The 20,164-nt window shown below is 46.0% G+C and overlaps 1 protein-coding gene across 9 annotated transcripts in view; it reads right to left on the bottom strand.

Moving 5' to 3' along the window:
• Positions 1 to 20,164, bottom strand: part of LOC139583061 (TOM1-like protein 2) — a 40,579-nt gene that overhangs the window by 17,225 nt on the left and 3,190 nt on the right. For all 9 annotated transcript variants that reach the window (XM_071414142.1, XM_071414226.1, XM_071413821.1 and 6 more), the window contains exons 2-7: positions 10,263 to 10,347; positions 4,498 to 4,576; positions 3,480 to 3,629; positions 2,442 to 2,576; positions 1,788 to 1,973; positions 996 to 1,112 (exon numbers count right to left, since the gene is read on the bottom strand). In XM_071414142.1, the coding sequence (XP_071270243.1) occupies positions 996 to 1,112; positions 1,788 to 1,973; positions 2,442 to 2,576; positions 3,480 to 3,629; positions 4,498 to 4,576; positions 10,263 to 10,300 (705 nt within the window). In that variant the 5' untranslated portion in view covers positions 10,301 to 10,347. The remainder of the gene's footprint in view (positions 1 to 995; positions 1,113 to 1,787; positions 1,974 to 2,441; positions 2,577 to 3,479; positions 3,630 to 4,497; positions 4,577 to 10,262; positions 10,348 to 20,164) is intronic.

Genomic DNA, 20,164 nt, shown 5'->3' with positions numbered 1-20,164 from the left:
GATGTCGATTAAGGCAGCCCCCCCGCACCTCTCTGATTCAGAGGGGTTGGGTTAAATGCGGAAGACACATTTCAGTTGAATGCATTCAGTTGTACAACTGACTAGGTAACCCCTTTCCCCTAAAGTGGTGGTACTACTCCCCCTAGAGTGGTGGTACTACTCCCCCTAGAGTGGTGGTACTACTCCCCCTAGAGTGGTGGTACTACTCCCCCTAGAGTGGTGGTACTACTCCCCCTAGAGTGGTGGTACTACTCCCCCTAGAGTGGTGGTACTACTCCCCCTAGAGTGGTAGTACTACTCCCCCTAGAGTGGTAGTACTACTCCCCCTAGAGTGGTGGTACTACTCCCCCTAGAGTGGTGGTACTACTCCCCCTAGAGTGGTGGTACTGTGGTGGTACTACTCCCCCTAGTGGGCTAAATTAGTTCCAACACATTTCAGTTGAGCAGCAGGGTGACTACGGCAGGGAACATTTAAACTTGTATTTAGGGGTAAAAAAATTAAAAAAATAAACAGATGGAGTGCTATTTTATTTTATTTTTATGTTGTGTGCACTACCCAGCTGTCTCAAATTCTCAATGATGAAAAGCTTCCACAGTTAGAACCAGTGACATATTCTTAGTAGGATAAGGCTGAGGGGGCGTCAGAGAAATAGAATTACTAGAATGAATGTCCCCATGCAAGTCAATGTTGTGGAATTCTGAGGGCCTCCCAAGTGGCGCAGTGGTCTAAGGCACTGCATCGCAGTGCTAGCTGTGCCACTATAGATCCTGGGTTCGAGTCCAGACTCTGTCGAGGCCGACCGGGAGACCCATGGGGTGGTGCACAATTGGCCCAGCATCAGCAAAAATGTTGGAAAATGGTGTGTAATTATATTTCTATGGGGATGTAGTATCTGACCCGGAGTTATAGAAATATAATTAATAGAATGGGCATCCCCATTCAAGTCAATGTTCTATAATTGTATTTTTATGCTGGGTGTAGTCCATTTTCTGACCTGAAGGAGTTCCAGGTCCGAGGAGTCCTCCTGTCCAGGCACCATCTCAGTCAGCATCTCTGACATCACTTTGGTGTTTCCCCTCACAATGTCCAGTTCACTGCGCAGCCGGGCGATCTGAGGAGGACACACAGGGGTCAAGGGTCAGAGAGAGAAAGTATTCCCTGATCTGATCAAAGCTAAGTGGAGGCACCCTTGCTTTTGCCCATCTACGCATGTTAGATCAGTGTGTATAAGGTAGTTGTTGTGAAATTGTTAGATTACTTGTTAGATATTACTGCACGGTCGGAACTAGAAGCACAAGCATTTCGCTACACTCGCATTAACATCTGCTAACCATGTGTGTGTGACCAATACAATATGATAACACCCAGGACGGAAGGAAGGATGTATATTGACAAACAGGGCCCAAGATTGTGCATAAAGGCCTACAGGATGCGTCTCAATTCTTTTAATATCCTTTCCTTCATCCTCACTAACCTATTAGAACTTGATAGGTGAAAACAAGTGCCATACAGTATGGTTCTCACATATCATGTCATACCAGTGCAGTTGAAGGAGAGTAGGGGAAAAGAGGAGAGGAAGGGAAGAGAGGAGAGGGGATGCCACTTAACATTAGTGAGATGCACTCCCGTATTATGCATATCAAGTTCTTTGACGCAACCCTCAGGACAGGAGATAATTGTTTTTTTATTGGGCAACATCCAGTCAGTTCTTTTCCGTTTTGGGCCAAATGAACATGACCCTGGCAGTAGTTTAACATTAGCTGTCAGAGGCCATCTTTATCCTCACCTGTTCAGGGTTGGCGGTGATAGGGCCCTGTACGTTGGGGATGTGTGGTATCTGTAGGACGGGGGTGAGGGGGGCGGGGGCCGGAGCCGGGGCGGCTGCAGGCTTGGGGAGGGTGGCTGTGGCTGCAGCGAGGGGCTGGATGGGGGCTTTGTACTTTAGTACAGCTGGGTCCACCTCTGGTAGACCCTTTAGAGAGAACACAACATGTAGTTAGTTAGTAGAGCTCTGTAGAGAGAACACAACATGTAGTTAGTTAGTAGAGCTCTGTGTGTGTGTGTGTGTGTGTGTGTGTGTGTGTGTGTGTGTGTGTGTGTGTGTGTGTGTGTGTGTGTGTGTGTGTGTGTGTGTGTGTGTGTGTGTGTGGATGCGTGTTGGGTCTCACCCTCTGTGGTGTGTGGATGCGTGTTGGGTCTCACCCTCTGTGGTGTGTGGATGCGTGTTGGGTCTCACCCTTTGTGGTGTGTGGATGCGTGTTGGGTCTCACCCTCTGTGGTGTGTGGATGCGTGTTGGGTCTCACCCTCTGTGGTGTGTGGATGCGTGTTGGGTCTCACCCTCTGTGGTGTGTGGATGCGTGTTGGGTCTCACCCTCTGTGGTGTGTGGATGCGTGTTGGGTCTCACCCTCTGTGGTGTGTGGATGTGTGTTGGGTCTCACCCTCTGTGGTGTGTGGATGGGTGACAGAGCGTCCAGGTCAGCCATGGGGAACTCTATGCCTTTCCTCTTCAGCTCCTCATAAATATGGACCACCCCCGTCAGGTCAGGACTACTCCTGAAGGCATCCGCCCAGGCCTGGCAACACACAGACAAACACAGAATAAAGGCCTGTCCGGGTCAGAGCTACTCCTGAAGGCATCCGCCCAGGCCTGGCAACACACAGACAAACACAGAATAAAGGCCTGTCCGGGTCAGGGCTACTCCTGAAGGCATCCGCCCAGGCCTGGCAACACACAGACAAACACAGAATAAAGGCCTGTCCGGGTCAGAGCTACTCCTGAAGGCATCCGCCCAGGCCTGGCAACACACAGACAAACACAGAATAAAGGCCTGTCCGGGTCAGAGCTACTCCTGAAGGCATCCGCCCAGGCCTGGCAACACACAGACAAACACAGAATAAAGGCCTGTCCGGGTCAGGGCTACTCCTGAAGGCATCAGCCCAGGCCTGGCAACACACAGACAAACACAGAATAAAGGCCTATCCGGGTCAGGACTACTCCTGAAGGCATCAGCCCAGGCCTGGCAACACACAGACAAACACAGAATAAAGGTCTGGAAACAACCCAGAGCCGTTACATCCTGGTGGACATCTGAGAGGAGTGGATAGATGAAGGCCAAATGGTGAGGGCCCAGGTGTTGAGTTGCTGACTTCAGTCCTGTGTGTGTGTGTGTGTGTGTGTTCAGTCTCTGGTTACCTGCCTGGAGCTGCTCAGGTACAAGGTGTCCTCTCTCCTCCTCTCACTGTATTTAGAGAGGTTTGTTTGAGGTGTCTGGACTCATTTTGGATGTAGGGTTTTCCGAACTGCTGCAGCCTGGCCTCTTACAGCTCTCTGTCTAATGTGTGAGAGATGGGAGGTTGGAGCTCCACCGTGCTCTCTGATGGGCTTGGTGAAATGTTCACCATGTTGTTATACCTATCCACTTCTCTCAGATGTAAAAGTACCTCAGGGTTTCTTAGATAGATATCATGTGCTGTACCTGGATCAGAGCCAGTACTTTGTCCTGTACGATGGTGGGGGGGTTGGTTTTGGGGGAGATGATTTTGACGAGGACACCATCAATGAAGTCCCGGTTAGCCACGAGGACGTGAAACCGGTGGCCGCAGTTCTTTACACACGTCTCCAGCACCTGGAGATGGAAAGATAGAGGTAAAACAGAAAGAAAGTTTACATATATCCTTTCTGTTTCCCATGCCAATAAAGCCCCTTAAATTGAAATTGAGAGAGAGAGAAAACATCAGGAAGTAAGAAAGTATGATAGAGAGAGAGAAACTCCCTGTAAGAAGAGAAGTGTGCTCAGATATTGATAAAGAGCTGACTTCTGTCATCTGACACGGAATACAGGAGCTTTGATGCAGCTAAAGAAAATCAAGATCCACATAAACATAATAAAATATGAAGACAGAAAAAAACATAACAGTTGAGAAATTGCCTGAGGGAGAAGTCAAAGAGAGACGCAGCAGACAGCTAATTCATCAACGTGTTGGTGGCTTTTTGAAGCTCAGGAGTTAACAAGTGTAACAGATAATAGCCCTGTCCTAGTTAAGCATGCAGGCGTGTTTGCAAATGTGGTAAGTGTGCTCTAAATGTGAAATGTCTATTTATCTGTTTCTCTTCCCAGAGACGAGGTTGTTGTTGAGGGTGAGTTCAGACAATAAGCATCACTTAGATCTAGGCCTAGCTCTGGACGGATTCGCTCTCTGTCCCTGCTGGTGTGCTCATCCAGTGTTCTCCAAATGGTGGGTCTTCAGCGCTTTGTGACAACTGCCGACGTATAATGGGCTTTAGAAAATACTTCTAATTGATTGGTCAGGTTTTACCGCTGGGTAGCAGATTGTGGGCTCAAGACATTCCAAAACATCTCCAGATGCACTTGGACACATGATCAGTGATGTAACCTGCATGTTTCAGGCTTTTCAACACCACACACCCTCTATTGTTCATCTGAAAATATTTAGGTGGGTCAACGTTGGGATCCCAAGTAGAGCCTGTCTCACCGTCAATCCTAGCATCACCTCCCGGTAGTTCCTGTTCCCACTCAGTCTCTTCTTCAGCGCCCGGATGGCATCTTTAGGCCTGCAGGAACACAACACATAGAAACTTAGCTAAGCACACAGATATCCTGTTAGCGTTCTGTAAGTCATTCTATGATTAACCAGCTAATCTTAAAATGTAAGGTAAAAGTATGCATGGCATTGTTGGATTAGCATAGGGCTTTGGTCATGCTATCAACTCAACCCGTTGTTTTTATTGACCTAAACCATCTTAGCATTGTTGATTTTGTATGACGCTGTGCGCAGGTCTCAGTAGCAGGACGTCACAAGGCAACTAGCAGTAAATATCTTTCCTCCGTGGGGCAATAACCACACATTGTTACCTACCTGGCAGTCTAAACACACACACTTCATTAAAAGGCACAGTGCAGTCATACTCCGTTTTATGTATCATATTGTACAACAGCTGTTAAAACTAACACTGTAAAAGTTTGAAATAATTGTGTTATTTCCTTATAATTAATGGTTAAAAATATAATTTACACAGGACCTTCTAATCTGCAGGTTTTGCATGGATGGAGTTTTGGCTTGCCTGGTGACATCACTAAGCAGTATACAATAATAGACCAATAACAAAGAGAGTTCCAAACCAATAACAGATAGTTTTGAAGTTACATATCCCTCCCATTAAGCCCCTCCCATTAGGCCCTTTCTCAGACCAGCTCCCAGACAATCCTAGCAAAATTCTTGCTTGAGAAATTGTTTTGCTAAAAAAGCTATAGATTTTTTTCTTTCTTACCATTTTAATTAACAACTATTACTACAGTAATGTACTTAATTTTTACCCATAAATGATTTGACATTGAGATCAAAATCAGCTGCATTGGGCATTTAAAAAAAAATCACCACATAGATCTGAGCTTCTAAACTCAGCAAAAAAAATAAACGTCCTCTCGTGTGTCAACTGCGTTTTTTTTCAGCAAACTTAACATGTTATGTTCATACAAATATTTACAAGATTCAACAACTGAGAAACTGAAAAAGTTCCACAGACACGTGACTAACAGAAATGGAATAATGTGTCCCTGAACAAAGGGGAGGGGGTCAAAATCAAAAGTAACAGTCAGTATCTGGTGTGGCGACCAGCTGCATTAAGTACTGCAGTGCATCTCCTCCTCATGGACTGCACCAGATTTGCCACTTCTTGCTGTGAGATGTTACCTCACTCTTCCACCAAGGCACCTGCAAGTTCCCGGACATTTCTGGGGGGGGGAATGGCCCTAGCCCTTACCCTCCATTCCAACAAGTCCCAGACGTACTCAGTGGGTTTGAGATCTGGGCTCTACGCTGGCCATGGCAGAACACTGACATTCCTGTCTAGCAGGAAATCAGCCATACTGCTTGTTCTGTGCGTTGTGGCATTGTCATGCTGGAGGGTCATGTCAGGATGAGCCTGCAGGAAGGGTACCACATGAGGGAGGAGGATGTCTTCCCTGTAATGCATAGCATTGAGATTGCCTGCAATGACAACAAGCTCAGTACGATGATGCTGTGACACACCACCCCAGACCATGACAGACCCTCCACCTCCAAATCTATCCCGCTCCAGAGTATAGGCCTCAGTGTAACGCTCATTCCTTCGACGATAAACGCAAATCCGACCATCACCCCTGGTGATACAAAACCGCGACTCGTCAGTGAAGAGCACTTTTTGCCAGTCCTGTCTGGTCCAGCGATGGTGGGTTTGTGCCCATAGGCGACATTGTTGCCGGTGATGTCTGGTGAGAACCTGCCTTACAACAGGCCTACAAGCCCTCAGTCTAGCCTCTAAGCCTATTGCGGACAGTCTGAGCACTGATGGAGGGATTGTGCGTTCCTGGTGTAACTCGGGCAGTTGTTGTTGCCATCCTGTACCTGTCCCGCAGGTGTGATGTTTGGATGTACCGATCCTGTGCAGGTGTTGTTACACGTGGTCTGCCACTGCGAGGATGATCAGCTGTCCGTCCTGTCTCCCTGTAGCGCTGTCACAGTACGGACATTGCAATTTATTGACCTGGCCACATCTGCAGTCCTCATGCCTCCTTGCAGCATGCCTATGGCACGTTCACGTAGATGAGCATGGACCCTGGGCATCTTTCTTTTTGTGTTTTTCAGAGTCAGTAGAAAGGCCTCTTTAGTGTCCTAAGTTTTCATAACTGTGACCTTAATTGCCTACCGTCTGTAAGCTGTTAGTGTCTTAACGACAGGTGAGTGTTCATGAATTGTTTATGGTTCATTGAACAAGCGTGTTTAAACCCTTTACAAAGAAGATCTGTGAAGTTTAGATTTTTACGAATTATCTTTGAAAGACAGGGTCCTGAAAAAGGGACGTTTCTTTTTTTGCTGAGTTTATATCTGTCTTTCTGCCTGCCTGTCTGTCTGTTTGCCCTATAGAAAGATCAAAGCTAATCTTAATAGAGAAAGCTCTCTGTTACAGATGAGGTAATGAGCTTCCATGAACCTCTCTCTGAACTCTGGAGCTCTGTGAAGTTTCAGAGGAGAGATGAGTGTGTATATCCCTGTCTGTGACAGCCACGGCTGAGTGTATGTAGTGGATCGAACATTAACGGAGTAGTGCTCAGGCAGTAGTCTCACTGATATGCTCTCTCACTGACACTAGTGGATCCTATGGGAGGGAGTTGAGGCCTTCAGACACAAACAGACTACAGAAAGAGAGGAGCTCAGGGAATACTGGTGTGCATGGGTGTTACATCATCTCAAAGGTTCCACTTCCAGAAGTTTCAGGTAGGCAGTCTATGTTTATCTGTCTGATAAGTGGCATTAGTGCAGCTAGCTGGCATTTCTTCCACATGCATGTCATTGTCTGAACCTAAAGATGATTGCCTGCATGCCATTCAGTTGTCACCATGTCTGACTTCCTACACTAACACAATACACAAAGGCAATAGTAATTTGTTACTTGGTAGCCTTCACACTCAAATTACACAACACTTCAAGTAGGCAGTGGAAGTTGTAATGGAGGCGAGGGACTGATATCGCAAAAGACATGGGTCATTTTTTTCCTGGATTGTACTGAATAATGTGTTCTCCCAGGACTTCAGAAAGCTAGCCAGTAGACAGTCATACCTGACCTGTTAACCACTGTGACAGGAACACAAGACACTCCAGTGTTCAGTCAAGCAGAATAGAGTAACTGGGGCTGCCAGTGAAAGTCTCAGTGTGTGTGTGTGTGTGTGTGTGTGTGCCAAAGCCTGAGTGTATGTGGGCATGAGGAATGTGAGAGACAGAAAGGGAGAGAGAAAAAAGATAGAGAAAGGGGAAGCAGAAGAATGATTCGGGGAAGAGGAAAGAATTGTAGGTTTGAATCCCTCCAGTTGTTCCTAGAGGTCACAGCACTCAACCAATTCAGGAGTCAACAACAACTTTTATCTCATTAAGATCAAAGAAAAGTTAACGCTAATTAGTAAAAAATGACATTTTCTCATTCCATTCTATCGGCACTGCAGCTTGACCCTGTGCTTGGCACATATCACACATGCAGTTGAGACATGTAGAGAGTTTGAGAGCAGAAGACAAATGTCTGTTGTTCACTATAACTAATGGACAATAAAGTTGTATTGTATTTGTGCACATCTTTTGTATGTTATTTTTGAGTGTGATAAGAGGTCTGTGTTTGTGCGAGTGACTTGTTCAGTCAATCAGTAAGGCAGCCAGTGAGCCCGTCTTTCAGTCAGTCAGTCAGTCCGTCTTTCAGTCAGTCAGTCAGTCCGTCTTTCAGCCAGTCAGTCAGTCCGTCTTTCAGTCAGTCAAGTATTTCAGTCAAGTCTTTCAGTCAGTCAAGTATTTCAGTCAGTCAGTCAGTCCGTCTTTCAGCCAGTCAGTCAGTCAATTAGTCCGTCTTTCAGCCAGTCAGTCAGTCAATTAGTCAGTCTTTCAGTCAGTCAATTAGTCAGTCTTTCAGTCAGTCAATTAGTCAGTCTTTCAGTCCGTCCGTCCGTCTTTCAGTCCGTCCGTCCGTCTTTCAGTCCGTCCGTCCGTCTTTCAGTCCGTCCGTCCGTCTTTCAGTCCGTCCGTCCGTCTTTCAGTCCGTCCGTCCGTCTTTCAGTCCGTCCGTCCGTCTTTCAGTCCGTCCGTCCGTCTTTCAGTCCGTCCGTCCGTCTTTCAGTCCGTCCGTCCGTCTTTCAGTCCGTCCGTCCGTCTTTCAGTCCGTCCGTCCGTCTTTCAGTCCGTCCGTCCGTCTTTCAGTCCGTCAGTCTTTCAGTCCGTCAGTCTTTCAGTCAGTCAGTCAATTAGTCAGTCAGTCAATTAGTCAGTCTTTCAGTCCGTACGTCCGTCCGTCTTTCAGTCTTTCAGTCAGTCTTTCAGTCAGTCAGTCAATTAGTCAGTCTTTCAGTCCGTACGTCCGTCCGTCTTTCAGTCTTTCAGTCAGTCTTTCAGTCAGTCAGTCCGTCCGTCCGTCTTTCAGTCCGTCCGTCCGTCTTTCAGTCCGTCCGTCCGTCTTTCAGTCCGTCCGTCCGTCTTTCAGTCCGTCCGTCCGTCTTTCAGTCCGTCCGTCCGTCTTTCAGTCCGTCCGTCCGTCTTTCAGTCCGTCCGTCCGTCCGTCTTTCAGTCCGTCCGTCCGTCCGTCTTTCAGTCCGTCCGTCCGTCCGTCTTTCAGTCCGTCCGTCCGTCCGTCTTTCAGTCCGTCCGTCCGTCCGTCTTTCAGTCTTTCAGTCAGTCTTTCAGTCAGTCAGTCAATTAGTCAGTCTTTCAGTCCGTCCGTCTTTCAGTCAGTCAGTCAATTAGTCAGTATTTCAGTCAGTCAGTCAATTAGTCAGTCTTTCAGTCAGTCAGTCAATTAGTCAGTCTTTCAGTCCGTCCGTCTTTCAGTCCGTCCGTCAGTCAGTCTTTCAGTCCGTCCGTCAGTCAGTCTTTCAGTCCGTCCGTCAGTCAGTCAGTCTTTCAGTCCGTCCGTCAGTCAGTCTTTCAGTCCGTCCGTCAGTCAGTCTTTCAGTCCGTCAGCCAGTCTTTCAGTCCGTCAGTCAGTCTTTCAGTCCGTCTTTCAGCCCGTCCGTCTTTCAGTCAGTCAGCCAGTCCGTCTTTCAGTCAGTCAGTCAGTCTTTCAGTCAGCCAGTGAGCCCGTCTTTCAGCCAGTGAGCCAATCAGTTAGTCCATATTTCAGCCAGTCAGTCAATCATCAGTCAGTCAGTCTGACTGAAAGATTGACTGATTGACTGACTGACTGATGATTGACTGACTGGCTGAAAGATGGACTAACTGATTGGCTCACTGGCTGAAAGACGGGCTCACTGGCTGACTGACTGACTGGCTGGCTGACGGATTGACTGACTGAAAGACTGACTAACTGACTGGTTGAAAGACTGACTGACTGACTGAGAGTCAGTCAGTCTTTCAACCAGTCAGTCAGTCAGTCAATCCGTCAGCCAACCAGCCAGCCAGTCAGTCAATCCGTCAGCCAGCCAGCCAGTCAGTCAGTCAATCCGTCAGCCAGCCAGCCTTTCAGTCAGTCAGTCAGTCAATCCGTCAGCCAGCCAGCCTTTCAGTCAGTCAATCCGTCAGCCAGCCAGCCTTTCAGTCAGTCAGTCAGTCAGTCCGTCCGTCAGTCCGTCCGTCAGTCCGTCAGTCCGTCAGTCCGTCAGTCAGTCGTCCGTCTTTCAGTCAGTCAGTCAGTCGTCCGTCAGTCAGTCGTCCGTCTTTCAGTCAGTCAGTCTTTCAGTCAACCAGTCAGGTGAAAGTGTTGGAGTATTCTGATGTAGTCTGTAGCTCACCCTTCCTCCGTCTCATTGATGATGTCACAGATCTCCATGTTGAGCGCCCAGTCCTCAGCCTGCAGGCCGCCATCCGTGGCCTTCTCTGGAAAAGACAACAGGAAGTAAACAAGCCTGCTCATTGGACCAAGGAGGACACTAAGTAGTAGGAAGTTTCCCCTAGACGAGCGGTGAGCAACACCTAACCCCATAGGAATAACCGGTACAGCCCAAAAAGGATGAACCACCCCTTTGGGACTGGTTCCTACCTAGGTTTCTTCCTTCTAGGGAGTTCTACCTGGTGCTTTCACTTCTGCTTATCCTGCTCTGTGGGGTCTAGGCTGGGCAGCTTGTGACAACTGCTGATGTAAAATAAATAAAATAAATGAGGCCTAATTGATTGATTGACAAGATGGGAGATGTAAAACAGGTTTTATAACAGACCTAGTCAGTACTCTGCCAACCCACTGTCCACTAAGCCTTGGGCTATATTTCAGTCTGACTGCGCTGTGACCTGTCCCCTTACCTCAACAAGCCGCACTAATTAGCCTAAACTCCATGGCTTATGTAACATTACTGTGGGCATGAGAAAAAGTTGTGTAACCAAGCACGTAAAAAAGAGATAACAGTAACAGGTTTTCTGTAATAAGCCAATCTCTCTGTCTTGACGTGTCTCATATGATAACTGTAGTGTAGGCCTAGGCATTTTCAGATGTTAAAAATGCATTCTTCCTCCCTTCCTGGACGCAGGTTGATGTCTGATGATCTAACATGCTCGGATAGGTGTGAGCAAGGCTTCCACTGTGGTGATTTCACCAATCACCTCATGTGTGATGCATTTTAACCTATTCAAACAGGATCATGGTTCTCTACATTGTCTTAGAGAGGAACGTAATGGAGGGAAACATGTGACAGGATTTGGGCTATTGGTTTTTCAACACAGTAACATTGAAGTTTTATAATGACATAATTGAGCTGACGTCTGGAAGTCCACTACCACTGGTGTCGACCAATTACCGTGCTGAATTCATCCCTCCATGAAACAGGATTAAAGAACTGTGTGTGTCCCACATGGAACACAATTCCCTTTGAGCCCTGGTCGAAAGTAGTGCACTACATTGGGAATGGGGTGTAATTTGGAACACAGACCTAGTCTCACTCCTGTTCTTGGCTGGCAGAAAAGAAGGAAACTGAGCCAGCAAGAGCTAAATGTATTTAGAGTCAAAACACAGAGCTAAGAGTTAAAATGTTTAAAAGTTAGTCATGATGACTCGACTAGCTCTAGGTTAGCTCAGTCACTCAGAACATTTCCACCTCCAGCACAGGGGCTCAGAGCAGTGTGGCATGCCCAGGCCAGGCACCTCTCTCTGGGGCTATGTGTCCTGTTCTGGCCTCTACCTCCCCTCTCCTTCCAACCCGTCAGATCACAGTCTACCACTGAGGCCACTGTGTGTGAAGGAATAATGCTTTTGGTGTCTGTTTCTCTCTTTTCAAATCACACACAGTATGAGAACACACACACTTTTCTTCTTTAATTTTTGTTTAACACACCACCTCTCTAACCTAAATATTACTCAAATAATGTATTTCCTGTGTACACAAAGACAATATTCTGCTAACAACATGTCAGAACATGAGAAGCCAAGGTAAACAGCATGACACGGTGTTTAGCTGCTCAGGCCCAGTGTGTGAACAGCAGAGCATTAAGTGTTAAGTCTTAACCACTGCTATCTCCACTGGCACGCCCCACGTAATCTCCTCAAGTGGATTGGAAAGCGGACAGGCAGGGAGAGAGAGGAAAAGAGGGAGGGAGAAAGAAGAAAATGAAAGGGAGAAGGAAAGGACCAGACCTAGTTAGGGCTGTTGTGGTCATGAGATTTTGTCCGACGTTGATTGGGAAGCAAATAATTGCCGGTCTCACGGTAATTGACCGTTAATTAACAAACACATTTAGCATCTCCTGGCTTCCTCACATAGCCTACAACTTGAAAGTCACGCGCTGCATATGTATGCCAGTTAGGCTCTACACCCGTTGTAAAGCGGATGAATGTGTTTCATTTTAAGGCGTTATTTGGCCACTTTAGTTGTGATACAAACCTTAACAAAACATAGGCTACATGAGGTGTGCGACTATGATTTGAAAAAGTAGCACAAAAAAAGGCATGTGCTGTTTCTTGCCTTACTGCACACAAGCTGGGCATCTTTTACAAGTGATTTCACTACACCCGCAATAACATCTGCTAAATATGTGTTTGTGACCAATAAAATGTGATTTGAGAAGTGATAATAGATTCACAAGTGGTAGGCTAATATTGTCAGTAGAAAAGTTTGTGGTCATATGCACAACGTTAAAAACATAGGTGCTGGGCTAATAAAGGACTCTAGTATAGAACAAGAAGGCCTGCACACCTTTAAAGCTCCCAATTCACCGCTTTAATCTGAAACGAATCTTCATCAGGTCAAACACACTGAGTGTTCACATCCCAAAATATACACATTTCACCTCACATTGTGGACATGACGCATGGTGGATGCAAAAAACATGTGTATCTTTAATAATTCAATGAGTAGATGTAATGGTTCCAGAAAATAATATACATTTAAAAAATGACCAAGTGAGTACCCTGGAAGGCAAGACAAATCTAAGTAAAGTAACATATTCAGGTAAGAAATGGTCTGATGTCAAACTCTTGGATCAGACCTCTAGGAGACATCGTACACATGGTGAATCCAATACAATTCTCCTCTCAATAATAGATTATCAGTATCTCCGCCCCTCCTAGGAGTCTTAACATGTTCCATACCAATGTATCTATCTCAAAGAGCTAATGTTGTGACGAGACTCCATGAAATGAGCAGCCAGAGTTTCTCTAGTCAAAGGCCCTGATATTACTCCTGTGTTCTGCTATGCTTATTTTCAGAGCTCATTGTGTTTTTTCCTACATAACATAGACCACAAATACACTTGATCAGGTATATTATATGTTTAGTGGAACATGTAAAGATGCCCTTAATCTTAATGGCCTTGCCCGTAAAAGGGTGACTGAACATTGTGTATTTGTTCGTGAAGTTACATTTGGTGCATCCGCCACATCTATAGTTACCGCCCGGCACATTGTCTAGAAAGGTACTGCGTGGCACTGGTGGAAGATCAGACCTCACCACCATTTGACTGATGTTGGGGGCGCGTCTGAAGACTACCCACGGGGGTTCTTTAAACGTCTTTTCCTGTTGTGGATCAGTGCTCAAGATGTACCAGTGTTTTTTAATTTTTATTTTTCCAGGTAAGTTGACTGAGAACACGTTCTCATTTGCAGCAACGACCTGGGGAATAGTTACAGGGGAGAGGAGGGGGATGAATGAGCCAATTGTAAACTGGGGATTATTAGGTGACCGTGATGGTTGAGGGCCAGATTGGGAATTTAGCCAGGACACCGGTGTTAACACCCCTACTCTTACGATAAATGCCATGGGATCTTTGAGAGTCAGGACACCCGTTTAACGTCCCATCCGAAAGACGGCACCCTACACAGAGCAGTGTCCCCAATCACTGCCCTGGGGCATTGGGATCTTTGTTTAGACCAGAGGAAAGAGTGCCTCCTACTGGCCCTCCAACACCACTTCCAGCAGCATCTGGTCTCCCATCCAGGGCCTGACCAGGACCAACCCTGCTTAGCTTCAGAAGCAAGCCATCAGTGGTATGCAGGGTGGTATGCTGCTGAATAATGTGGTTAATCTGTTTACCAAGTGGAGAGTACTGAAGGAAGCATTGAATGCGTTGGTCAGGATGGCGGAGAGGTTTGGGCGTGAGGCTGTCATCCTGGGTCATATTTTTATAACGTTCCCTTGCGTCATGCAGCCATTCCTCTGGGTAACCCCGCTGTCTGAAACACTCATCCAGGTGGTCGGTTTGTTTGACGTAGTCACTCCGTGTACTACAAATCTCCTACGTATGCGACTGTATTGGCTAATGGGGAGGTTATTTTTTTAGGGGTGTAGGGTGGAAGCTGTCTCCGCGTAATAGGGAATTTCTGTCAATCGGCTTCCTGTATAGATCCGTACTCACCCCCCCCCCCAATTCCTCTTACTTAAAAATGTCAAGAAAACGTATTTCACAAGCAGTGAATTTCAAATGTTCACTGCTTGTATTGATGGAGGAGTGGAATCGATATAGATCCTCCGCTGTGCCCTGGAATAGAACGAATATGTCATCAATTAAGCGTTTCCAGAGTCTAATATGGTGCAAGAATGGATTATTAGGGCTGAAAATGACCTATTTCTGTGGCCTCCCGGGTGGCGCAGTGGTCTAGGGCACTGCATCGCAGCGCTAGCTGTGCCACTAGAGATTCTGTGTTCGCGCCCAGGCTCTGTCGCAGCCGGCCGCGACCGGGAGGTCGTGGGGCGACACACAATTGGCCTAGAGTCGTCCGGGTTAGGGAGGGTTTGGCCGGTAGGGATATCCTTGTCTCATCGCGCACCAGCGACTCCTGTGGCGGGCCGGGCGCAGTGTGCGCTAACCAAGGTCGCCAGGTGCACGGTGTTTCCTCCGACACATTGGTGCGGCTGGCTTCCAGGTTGGATGCGCGCTGTGTTAAGAAGCAGTGCGGCTTGGTTGGGTTGTGTTTCGGAGGACGCATGGCTTTCGACCTTCGTCTCTCCCGAGCCCGTACGGGAGTTGTAGCGATGAGACAAGATAGTAATTACTAACACAATTGGATACCACGAAATTGGGGAGAAAAAAGGGGGTAACCTATTTCTAAAAAATAAAAACACATACAGATTGGCATAATTCGGTGCCATTTTACTACCCATAGCAGTTCCCTTCTGTTGAATGAACATGTCATTTTCAAACATGAAAAAGTTCTTAGAACAATCTCAGCAAGCTACTGTGCCAGTGGGTCGTTGACTGAGGTAATGTGTCATGGCTTCTAGGCCTCCCTGATGGAGGATATTAGTATACAGTGATTCAACGTCAAAGCAAGCCATAAGCATCTCCCCATTCATATTGGGTGTTAATCATGTCCATAAAATTATGTACATATGCAAAGAAATCAACAAAAGCAGAAATATTTTCAGTCAATGGAGGCCACAATAGGTCTCCCTGGTGGCTTATCCAGTCGTTTTGTGGATTTTTGGTAAGGCATGAATGACGCTCCTGATTGGATAGTCTACTTTCATGAACTCATATTCTTTTAGCATAATGTCTCCACTTTCCATAAGAGACTTCAGCTTGCAGTGAATCTCATCTTTGAACAGTGGTGTAGGGTCACGTGACAATTTCTGAAAGAAAAAGTATTGTTCAATTGTCCCCAGATCTCATTCACATAGTCATCACGGTTTAACAACACCACAGCTCCGCCCTTGTCAGCATTATGCACTATCAAAGTGGAATATTTTTTTTAAACATCCAATGCTTGCCTCTGTACTTTAGGGAGATTATTGTAGACTGTATTCTTGTTTCTTAATCAAAATCTGAGACATATTTTTCCACCAATCTGCAGTATGTTTCTTGGGAGGAATTTTTGTATCTGGGTGGACAAAAAGTGGATTTTGCTCGAAAAGGGGTTTTCCTTCTATGGGAAATGTCATTCTCTATTTGATCACCCATAGTCTGAACACCCATCAGACTATTCTTAATTTAATCTTGTCTTTACATATACTAAATAATATGTGTGAAATTTGTTTTGATTTAGAATGGACCATTATCATGCACCGATTTCGAAACAGTGGCAGAAAAAATTAAGTAATCTATCACTATTTAAGTGCAATGTAGGACACTTTTCCCATGGTTCATTTTCCTGCCAGCCAGGTAGGCTATACTCCTGTTGTAAAGATAGTCAATGTGCTTAATATTAGGAAAGTTGATGAATAAATATAGTAGGCCTTGCCTATAGAAAACTGATGGGATCCTCCTCTTTTTAAGAGGCCATCAAATCTCTTTTCTCACACAATTGCATAGCATACAGAAATGTTGCGCAACATGAGCTCACGTGAAATGTTTGATTGGATTTTCGATTACATTTGCATTGATGTCAGAGTGATTAGAGGGACAATAGAGTGCTGAGTACCAGGCAGTGAGCAAGTTTAGTAGGCTACTAATGACAATCAGCAGCATCAGCGCTTGGAGAAGGCTAATTACCGTGACTAAACGGTCATGTGGAATTTGACTGCCCTCATGACCACCGGTGTGGCGGTAATATGGTCACCTTAACAGCCCTATTCAGAGTCATCCTTTTTGAGGCCTCTATTCATGGAACAAGACAGACATTACAACCAGAGCTTTGCAAATAGAAGAGAGACTGATTGGGTGCGAGTTCAACCCAGGCTCCACCCCCAGACAGTGTCCCAGTGCCATGGAGTGAAACCAGTACAACCAGTCACGTGGCCACACAGGCGGGAGGCTGTGCCATCCACTGCCAACTCCACAAATCTCTGTTTCAGATCCCTCTTTTCTCACCGTCTGTCTTCCTCCCTCTCACTCTCTCCCTCCCTATTCCTCAATCCACTAATGCATAGCTCTGAGATAAACATTTGAAATTGGCTCATGTATCCATGGTTACTGAACTATTCCTCTGTCTTATAGTCTTCTTTTTAACATCTCGTCATAGAGGGCTTATTACCAGAGAATGCTCCAACCCATTAGGGACAAATCCATGGGCCTGCTAGCTACACTAACCCTTCCACTAATGGAGATGGCAGTGCAGATTGTTCCGTTTCCTCCCGGATGTCTATCTGCTTTCCCTTTATGATGGTTCTCTGTCTCTTCAGCAGCTAAAGGGAAAGAGATGGAGTCAGCATCTAGGCCAACTGTACTCTGAGACAGAGTAGTTTCACTAGTATCAAACCTCAAGCTACACACACAAACACACCATCCACACATCCCAACATAAACATACACTTGCTAACACACAACATCTCTCTCTCTCTCTCTCTCTCTCTCTCTCTCTCTCTCTCTCTCTCTCTCTCTCTCTCTCTCTCTCTCTCTCTCTCTCTCTCTCTCTCTCTCTCTCTCTCTCTCTCTCTCTCTCTCTCTCTCTCTCTCTCTCTCTCTCTCTCTCTCTCTCTCTCTCTCTCTCTCTCTCTCTCTCTCTCTCTCTCTCTCTCTCTCTCTCTCTCTCTCTCTCTCTCTCTCTCTCTCTCTCTCTCTCTCTCTCTCCCTCTCTCTCTCTCTCTCTCCCTCTCTCTCTCCCTCTCTCCCTCTCCCTCTCCCTCTCCCTCTCCCTCTCCCTCTCTCTCTTATCCTGTCCACCCGCTGCCTGTCAGGCCACTTAAGGCAATGAGAAAGGACAATGAAGATTCACAACGCAAACCTCAGCAGGGTTGCTGCCTGTTCTGTTGCCCTGCCTCTGAGTGCTCTCCCATTTCCTCTGTGAGAAGTGAACCTGATCCCTTTCCCCTGTCCTGCTGCACTGTGGTGTTGGGTACCACTCTCACCACCAGCACTGTATCCACACGGACAGACAGAAGGCCTTTATGGACAGCACAGTACAGTGAGCACTCAACCAGAGAGATAACACACTGGGGCAGATGATTTAAAGCTAGTAGCTCCTAAAGATATTAGATCCACTCTGCTGCTCGCTGGGCACAGTGTGCAGTGACCTGAGCAGACCGCTCTCTGAGCTGACAATGATGATGATGGTAGTAGTGACTTAGCCTAGCTGGTGTGGTGGTGTTCAGCGGTGGCCATCTAGGATGACTTGGCACCAAGCTGGCCGGGGAAGCAGGGCAGTGGACAGGGGGCCACACCCTGGCCTGTAGGCTACACTCACAGCAATGAAAGACCCTTCTTCTGCACCTCCTCAGACCAACTTCCTTCTAGCCTGGTCCCAGATTGTGACCATGATGACCAATGGAGTTGATAAGGCAGCACAAATATATCTGGAACCAGGCTAACTTCCTTCCTCCAGAGTATACCCATGATATGTTCCCATTTGATTTCACACAGATGCATGACTAGGGGCTGAAACTGTGGCTATTATCAACTTCAGACATCGATATCTCATCTTCGGGAAAAAGCTATGCCTAACCATGAGAAACTGGACTGAATGCATGGGAAACTGTTTGTGCAATCTGCCTGGGTGACATCCTAGGAGATTCTCTCAGAGACAATGCAGAGAGGACAGCTTACCCATTTCACTCGCATTTGTGAATAAAAAGTCAAGTTTGATCACATTTATAGTAAAATAAATGCTCCAGTAGCTTTTTTCAAAGTATTTCTGCCATTTTGTTTCATAGCTGGTAAATGAAGTCTATGAACTACGAATCCTATATAGCCTATTCCATCTTGCGCTAGAACACTGCCTGGCTGGGTGCATGCGAAGAGCTGAGCGAAAGGTGAATTTTTAGAAGTTAATTTTTACAAACGCTTCGCGCGGGCATAAGAATTGGTCTAATTTACTTGACCCGAAAGTCTACTGAAGTGAGACTTGTCCTTGTCCATTTACATTGTGTTGTTCACAGGCTAGGTTGTTTTTCTATGTTTGAGTTTCAACTGCAAGGGAAGAGAAGACAACGCCTCTCCTAGTCAGACTCACAGGCTCTAACATGACTCGAGTCGCGCTGCCACGGTAACCTCCCACCCTTAAATGGGCAGGTGAAAATGTTTGTCTCATCTGTGAAAGTTTGGTTTAATCACTCAGGTCACAAAAAAATGAAATTAAACAATATAACACATTATTTCTTACGCATAATACATGTATTGTTTTAGAAACATTACAAAGCATGCTCATCTGTTTTTTTTGTGTTTTGTTGGTATAATTTTAGCAGGGGGGAAAAATCTGAGTGGCTGGTAGATTTTTTATTATAAACTGAGTGGTTCGAGCACTGAATGCTGATTGGCTGAAAGCCGTGATTGGCTAAAAGCCTTGGTAAATCAGACGTATACCACGGGTATGACAAAACATTTATTTGTACTGCTCTAATTACATTGGTAACCAGTTTATAATAGCAATAAGGTACCTCGGGTGTTTGTGGTATATTGCCAATAAGGGCAAGGGCTGTATCCAGCCACTCCGCGTTGCGTCATGCTTAAGAACAGCCCTTATCCGTGGTATATTGGCCATATACCACACCCCCCCGGGCCTCATTGTTTAAATCTACCTGCCACAGTGACTGGTGGACCAAAAAGTGAATTGTATGCCCTGTACAGTACTAAGATCTTCATAAAATAGAATAATGATGGTTGTAGCAACGGCCTTGAGCTGTAAGAATACTGTACAAAGACCTTTATAACATAGGATATTGATATAGTTGTAGCTAATGTCTTTATGAAACATTTATAGCCTACCTACTTTATCCACTGAGCCCTGGTTAGTATTCTGCCATGTTCCATTGTTCGTGCAATCGCCAATCCAATAGTTTTGCTGTAGATGTAGACGTGCTGTTAGATAATCAGTGACTCTATCAATGAAGGACACAGTCCCTGCCTGAGGGTACATAGGCCCAGTAAAGTCCTACCTAACCTCAGCCCAGTCCCATCCAATCATCACAACCACATCTTATCTCAGCCCAGCCACACTCACCTTCTGGCCAGACTACACTTTATCACAGAGTCTGCACCACCTGGGGTTGGCAACAGTCCCTTGTATTACATTTTATATTATTAACCTTTATTTAACCTGGGGAACCGATTGAGACCAGGGTCTCATTTCCAATGGTGCCCTGAGAACAACAGTTGAAGCAATGTTAGGAACCATTCAACCAAATTACAGTTACAACATTTCAAATGAATTACACTACATTCAAAAGGGCAGTACTAACAAATATATACGATCAATAAAAACAAGAGCCCAAAATTCACAATTTTGGACCAAATAATCACGCTATTTTTTTAATTTAACCTTTAACTTATAATATGGAGGTGCTATAGAAGTTGTCAAATAGCCTAGACCCCCCTCACCTAGAAGTGAAAAACTATTCCTGCT

The sequence above is a fragment of the Salvelinus alpinus genome, chromosome 1 (assembly GCF_045679555.1).
Source record: "Salvelinus alpinus chromosome 1, SLU_Salpinus.1, whole genome shotgun sequence".
Classification (NCBI taxonomy): Eukaryota; Metazoa; Chordata; class Actinopteri; order Salmoniformes; family Salmonidae; genus Salvelinus; species Salvelinus alpinus.
Note: the sequence above shows the minus strand (reverse complement) of the source record. Positions and strands in the feature narration are given on the sequence as shown.